The sequence below is a fragment of the Poecilia latipinna genome, unplaced genomic scaffold (genome assembly GCF_001443285.1).
Source record: "Poecilia latipinna isolate Pla-1442-1.1 unplaced genomic scaffold, P_latipinna-1.0 Scaffold660, whole genome shotgun sequence".
In the NCBI taxonomy this organism is placed as follows: domain Eukaryota; kingdom Metazoa; phylum Chordata; class Actinopteri; order Cyprinodontiformes; family Poeciliidae; genus Poecilia; species Poecilia latipinna.
In genome coordinates, this window is record NW_015113276.1 from 1 (window position 1) to 7,661 (window position 7,661).

At 35.0% G+C, this 7,661-nt stretch overlaps 1 protein-coding gene across 1 annotated transcript; it reads left to right on the forward strand.

Annotated features, from left to right (window-relative positions):
• The first annotated feature begins 342 nt into the window (after positions 1-342).
• On the forward strand, positions 343-6,695 carry LOC106954488 (syntaxin-3-like). The gene is made up of 10 exons (XM_015044014.1): positions 343-618; positions 2,040-2,114; positions 2,195-2,294; positions 2,377-2,451; positions 2,557-2,627; positions 3,012-3,120; positions 3,961-4,034; positions 4,290-4,424; positions 5,613-5,723; positions 6,230-6,695. The coding sequence occupies exons 1-10, from the start codon at positions 589-591 to the stop codon at positions 6,305-6,307; spliced, it is 858 nt and encodes a 285-aa protein (XP_014899500.1). The 5' UTR covers positions 343-588; the 3' UTR covers positions 6,308-6,695.
• Positions 6,696-7,661: the final 966 nt, after the last annotated feature.

Here is a 7,661-nt window from a genome sequence, read left to right on the forward strand (position 1 = left end):
AACAACTTATGTAAAATTGCATGTCAATGTGCTTGATAATCTGTTTTATTTTTACATTTTTTATTTTGCTTTTACGTTTTGTCTACTTGAAATAAATAAAAATATTAATTACAGCTCTCAGTGTGTTATTGTTTCAGCAAATTGCTGTTTTTTGAGTATAATCTCCAGTTAATGATTATTCATTTACTAAATCAACAGCTGATTAACCCGTTTAATTGTTTCAGCTGTAGTGTAGTGTAGTAAATGAAGGCCCAGCGGTCCGGTGTGATTAGCCTATCGGATGTGGGAGGGGGGTGGGGGACAGAGATTTATCCTCCTGAAAATGGCTGTCCTAATCCGTTCTTAGAGGATAGAGGCTTAGTTGGTCCTCAGCGTAGAAAGAGCGCAGGAAACCTTATAAACAATCTGGACGATCCAGCGATCCAGACTGTGGAATAATTTAATTTATACATTCCTCTCTGGGTCACCAGCTGCTGAATGATTTGAAGGAGCCTCAATGCTTTAACTGAGTATTTCATTGGAGTCGGTTTTGCCTTTTTAAAAAATAATTTTACATTTAATTTATTTGCTGAATCAACAGTAGAGAAAATGAAGGACCGACTGGCCCAGCTGAAGGAGGTACGTCAATTTTTATTAAGATTCAAAATGAGCAGAGAGACACTTGTTGAACGGACAGACATGCCTCTGATTCACTTTAAAACTTTAGTTAAACTGAAACTAAACCTGCTGTTTTATACGTTTTGATCATTTCTGTTTGCTCATCCTTAGTTTTTCAGACATTATACAGTTGAGTGGTATTTACATACACTGAATAAAAAGACAATTTTTTTCTATATGTCTGAAGTTAAATTTGACCAAACCTTTTTTTTTGTTTTATGTTAGTGAGAATTACCTAAATTATTTTCTATTTCCTAATAGAAATATTTGCTATTTCCATTTGCGTGCCTCTGCAAACTGCAATCTGATTTTTCATTTATTTTTTATGCTTTGAAGTAATGGCTTCCTCACTGGGTGGCTTTTCAGCCCAGTTTGATTGTGGATAATGACTCTGTCTGACCAGCTTCAGCTGAATCTTCACAAGGTATTTGGCTTTTGATTTAGAGCCAATCTGCAAATTTTGGACCAAAAATATAATCTCTGGGACACAGAATCCGTCTGAGGTTTGGGCATTCCCATCATGTCTGTATTTGCATTTGTTTGAATGGATGGAAGCCTCACAATTAAGCATCTGGAAATTGTTCCAAAGGATGAACCAGATGCAATATTCTCTTCCTGTTTTGGCTGATTTCTTTTGACCTTCCCTTTATGTCAAACAGTAAAGCGGTGTGTTTAAAGTCTAACCTTAAAAAACATAAACAGGTGTTTCTCCAATTAACTCAAATGTGTAGGCTAATCTATTGGAAACTTGAGGAAGGAACCCCAAAAGGTTTGGCCCAGGTTACACAGTTTGAAAGACAATTGTACTTTATACTGACAAAATATATGTAAACTTTTGAATTCAAGAAAAGTTACAACAAAATCTAAAAAAGAATATTCTCGCCAGGTTTTCCGACCTGTGACTGACCTGTGACTAGCATTTAGGTCATATAAATAATTTGGGTAATTCAAAATGACTTTAAACAAGAAAAGCTTGGTCAGATTTAACTTCAGACAATCTGAAATAAATAGATTACAGATGGTACATGGTACAATGTAATAAAATGAATCTGAGATTTGTTCTCATGAAAATAGTAAGTACACTCTGCATACAAGGCTGCTGAAAAATAGTAATAAAAAACAGAAGCAGAATTCAATTCAAATATCAGAATTTTGACTTTTTCTCCGATTTTGAACTTTAATCTCAAAATTCTCACCTTAATCATCATTATTTTTCTCTGAATTCTAACTTTAATCATTTCAGATTAAAGAGTAAATCTGAGATTAAAGTTTGAATTCTGAAAAAAACAGTTATTTTTTGTGGCGTTAATCCTCTTCCGTAAGGTTTTGTGCTTTCTGTAGAGGAATTTAATCTTCCCGCTTTTTAAACATGTTCTGAACAGAAGAGTGATCCTGGCGGTGACGACATCCAGGTTCCCGTGGAAAACGAGGCTTTCATGGATGACTTCTTTGCACAGGTACTCACTTTCTCTCTTTCTGTATTCATCTATGCACAGTCATCAGCTCAGATGTGTGTGTGTGTGTGTGTTTGTTTCAGATTGAAGATATTCGCACCAGCATTGACAAAGTCGATGAGAGTGTGACAGAGATTAAAAAACTCTACTCCTCCATCTTGTCGGCCCCCACACCTGACCAAAGTAACTGTTTCCAAAGCTCAGAATGTTTTAATTAATTATCTGTAACTAAAACTTTTTCATCTGTTTTTGACTTTGAACTCAGAAACTCAGGATGATGTTGAAACTCTCACCAATGAGATAAAAAAGTCAGCTAACAACGCAAGAAACAAGCTGAAGAGTCAGTATTTATGCTTCCATTTTACTTACTTCTGATATATTTTAGTATGTTTCAGGTTGTTTTAAATACATTTTTCTCCACCTTATGTGTGTGTCTGTGTGTCAGGTATTGAGCGACAGCTTGAGTCAAACACAGATGAAAGGGCCTCTGCAGACCTCAGGATACGCAAGTCACAGGTCAAACAACGCCAATCTGACTTTTCACAGTCAATCTAACGTAAACATTCAGCATTATGTAACATTTTGTCCAAGAAATACTTTCCTACTTATGTATTTATACATTATCTACTGCAGTTATTACATTTACAGAGACTTTTTTACTGTTGCTATGTAAATGTTACTTTATTAACGCAGCAACCAATTATAGAAATGATTTTTTGTTGATAGCTCAAATATTATTAACTTATTGGCATAATTTTTGTTCTGACCTTAATTATGAAAAGAAAAAAGAGGAAGTAAAACTAAAATGCAGAGATTTAAATTCACGAAGCTCTTTGCGCTGACAGAGCAAAAAGAAAATTATAAAAGAATAAAGTACGGTATCCATTTTGCTCCCTGCAGCATGCAATATTGGCTAAAAAGTTTGTTGAAGTCATGACAAAATACAACGAGGCTCAAGTTGACTTCAGGGATAAGAGCAAAGGACGAATTGCCCGGCAGCTTGAGATCAGTAAGTACTCAAAACAAAATCTCTATTTTTTTATTGTTTATTTACTATCAATGTTGCAGATTTGTTGCTGTTGTTGTGCTTTTTGGAAAAAAAGATTTTTGTCACCTTCCTATAATAATGTCACAAGTAATTTTTATGCCAAAAGTGATTTTGCAAAAAAAATAAATAAATAAAAAAAAATAAAGAATTTAAAAAAGTACAAGTTCTATGATAAAGGTTGTTGTTTTTAAATCTATCCATTGTCTATAACTTCTACTTCCTGCAGAAAATAGATTAAATGCAAAATTATCCCCATTAAGTCATTAAAGTATAATATCTGATTTTAAGAGCAATAAATTACATTCTATATGTTGATACAGACCCAAAATGTCAGGATTTAAAAAAAATAAAAAACTCAAATAATAGGGGAAAAAATATCATTTTGAAGTTGCTAACCTGCTGATTTAAAGTAAATTAAGGGAAACTGTTCAATTCTACTCTCTACCCTGTTTTTCTAAACTGATAAAGCCGGTGCTGATCAGATGGGTTTTATTGTAATAATCAGTAACAGTAAACATTCTAGTTTCTGTTTTTTGTCGTATTTTTGGACTGACACAATTTTCCTTTTATATATTTTAACGTACCCCAGCAGGATTAGCTTGAAAGTTGAAGTTCAGTGAATTTATAACAATGTAAGAAGATCAGATTCAGCAACATAATAGTAGTAATGCCTTCTGAGCATGCTCAGTGAAGTGTCTTTCTATAGAAATAAAACATAAACAAATAGAAAACAGAAGGTTAAGTTAGCTTTAAGTAACCTTATGTAAAACAATTTTTAAACAAAACTGTTTCTCATTGTAGCAGGGAAAAAAACAACTGATGAGGAACTGGAGGAGATGCTGGAGGGGGGAAATTCAGCTGTCTTCTCTGCAGGGGTAAGATCTGAATATAATACCGGTCAGTTATTCACAACAAGAGGTAAAAAAATAGACATGTCACTTACAAAACACCAAAATGGCAATGCCATTGAGCTATTCCCAACAATAAATAAAAAATGGAAAACTGTGGATCTGTTTTGTGATTCACCATCTAATGTTAAGGATCTCAACATTACCAAAACCCAAGGGGACTTTGCTTGTTTTAAAACCAGTAAAATATTTATTAGTCTTTGTTTCTGTCTCCTTCTGCAGATCACAGAGTCCAAGATTAACCAGCAGGCCCTGAACGAGATCGAGGCCCGTCACAAAGACATCATGAGGCTGGAAAGCAGCATCAAAGAGCTCCATGACATGTTTGTTGATATCGCCATGCTGGTGGAGAACCAGGTAAACATGGAAACCAAGACATAATAAAATAATCAATTCTAACCGGCCATTAACAAGCCTTATTGACTCTACAATAGCCTCTAGTCTATTGACCCTTTGCAAAGTGAGGGACGGGAGTATTGAACTGAGTGACTGAAATTGTTTTCCAAAGTTGTTTTTACCAGTTTATTCATGGCTTCTTCTTGTTCGAGTGGAGCTAATTTGTCTGTGATGTAACACACCTGGTTGGGGCTCATAGACGGCGGTATTTACAAAAGTTTGAAACACCTAGCTTAGAAACCGACCCGTACCTCCTCCCTCCTGACGCTCCTTTACAGGAGCGACGTGTTGATCAAATTACCGACTTTGCCTGAATTCAGACCACATTATTAATATCACTATGTCATAAATAGCGCTTCCCTTTACACCGGAGAAGCCTTAAAAACTTGCAGAAGACGAGACGCTAACAAGTTTTTTCCATACATGCTAGGCTACGTGATGGTGGGGTATTGTTTCCATGGTTACTAATGGTTAGAGGCGTACCTTCTCCATAATACTGCCATATTTGATACCTTTCTGATCACACTTACTTATTAAGTTTATAAACGTTTATCTTCTTACCTTGTGAAAAGTGTTCGCTGCAAATCCGCAGTTTCACCGAGGGCTGACAGTCACTGCTATCCATCACCGCAGTATCTTTCTGCGTTAAAAGTGTTACACAATAAAATGACAAGTTTGGTTTTCACCATTGTCTGTTTGTGCAGCCGACCACGCAGCACCATTGTGGCCATCTGCGAAATCAACTAAATAAAAGCGTTATTATGCTACCATTAGTGCGTTTTTTAACAGGCTTTACAGGAGCGAATAGGTTGTTTTGATGTCCGTCATGGCGGAACAGGCTGAGTTTCGAAGAGTGACGTCATGCGCAAAGGGTCAATACATCTATCTGTCCATATTCTTCTCATGATTCTGTATTTTTGTTTTTTATTATTATTTTATGAGTTAATACAAAAAAGGTTTAATTTTCTAAGCGCATAACAAGAAATTCATAGTCACATGACTATCCAATAATAACCAATGACGTGTGTAGTTTGACAAGAAAAGAAACTTAATTTAATCAATTACAAGCATTCCAGTTTCATGCTGGTTATCAAGCAAAGCAGTCAGTTCACTTGTTATCGAGTCTTGCTGTTCGTTCTCCTTTCACAGGGCGGGATGATAGACAGAATTGAAAGCAACATGGATCAGTCGGTGGGGTTTGTTGAGAGGGCGGTGGCAGACACCAAGAAGGCTGCCAAGTACCAGCAGGAAGCGCGCCGGGTGAGTTAACATCCACAGAGTTCAATCTTTTCCTGATTAGAAACTGTAAGCAGGAAACAATCAGATAATTGATGACAGCTGGAGTTTACTGCTGAGTTGGAATAAAGTCATTATGGGGATCAGGGCGGCTTCACTTGGTTGATATTAAAGTTTTTTTTTCTAAACATCATGATGTTTTCATGTAGTTCATAAAGAAAAAAGTCCAGAGAACAGACACGATGAGGTATGTTCTTACCCTGGTTTTGTAGAGTACATCTCAAAATCTGTAAAATTATTTGGCCTTGAGTTTGACACGTGTGCTGCAGAGCATTAACCTCTGACCTGGGATCCCCTTTGCAAACCTACAGACAATACTACCAAATATGTAAAGAAATGTCAACTATTAAATAACTATTATTACATTAATTAACTATAAATGGTATTAGACGGCCATGTGTTCTGTGGCGGAAAATTTAATTGTCAGATGATATATTATAACTTTATTAACCCCATTCCTCTTTCTCCAGAAACAAATGATGATCTTCTGCTGCTGTGTGATTCTGGCCATCATCTTCGGCTCGTTTGTCTACAGTTTCATCAAATAGCGGATCTGTCTGAGTCTGGAAACAGAAAAGAACTGTTCAAATGTGGCCATGGATTCTTTTCAGTGTCGTGTGGATCTGAGTCAAGATAGAAAGAAACAAAAAATGTATTTTAAAAAAAGATTCTGTTTTCATTGTAAGCTTAAGGCAACACTACAAACCACATTAGAAATTTCAGTGCAGTGTGAACATCCATAGTTAAATAAATGGAAATATAGTCAGAGGAAAACCTAATTTCTGCCAAAACCTAAAAGTTTTTCAAAAGTTTTTGGTAGACCGATTCTGTGTAGTTATATTTAATCTATATTTGAAAACTCAATGGACGTAAAAAGTACAATCTGTCTGTGATTGTGTTTTATTGTGTACAACACAATAAAAATAGCATTATGATGAACTTCTATAAAATATTTCAGTTCTCTTAAGAAAGCAGAAATCAGCTTTTTCAATTTCATTTCAATTCAACATGGAAAAATCTGCAAAGCTATGAAAAGAATCAGGTAAAATTAATGCTGGGGCTTTAGCTCATTAAATTACTTTAATTACATAGATTTAGTCCATGAAAACCCAATTAACCATTTAATTGCATTTTGTTTTCTGGTATGCCTGTAAGTCAGATGCTCAGGCGACAGTGATGGACGATAAATAGCTTCTCTTGGCTCACTGTAGGTTAATTTTTGCTCCAAAAATTGCTGGAAAGGTTTATTGTTGCGTTCAGGATGTGCAAACGGGAGTTATAGATAAAATAGCATCTCAATCCTAAACATGTTGCAGCAGCGCAGACGTCTCCAATACTAATGTCAGCATCCATGTTTCTGTAGAAGTATTTTTTCAAATAAGGTGCAGGAATGATCAGAAGTTTCTGAAAAAACTGAAAGCTGATTTGATATAATCACACTTTGCACCAATCTGATGGTTGAATAACTTAAATAATAAGCTAAAAACAACAAATATATTTGCTGTTGAGGTCATATGTTTCCTTATTCAAAAACTTACCAGCAAAAAGGGTTTTTGAATTGAAAATGATGCTTGTTTTGTTGATATAATTTCAGTTAAAATTTGTTTTACTGCAATCAATTAATTACAGACTCTACTTGGAAGCACATTGTGGCAATACTTATGCTATTAACTGCAGTTAATGAAATAATTTATATTGCATGGATAACAACTATTCAAAATTTTTTTAGTTTGTTTAATGTGAGCACACTGCAAAAACACAAAATCTTACCAAGAAGTTTTGGTTTAATTTCTAGTGCAAATATCTTAGCACACTTGAAATAAGACAAAACTAACTTTTAAAATATCTTTTTAGCAGTAAATATATGTGCTTATTTTATGTCAATAATTCCTTAATATTGCA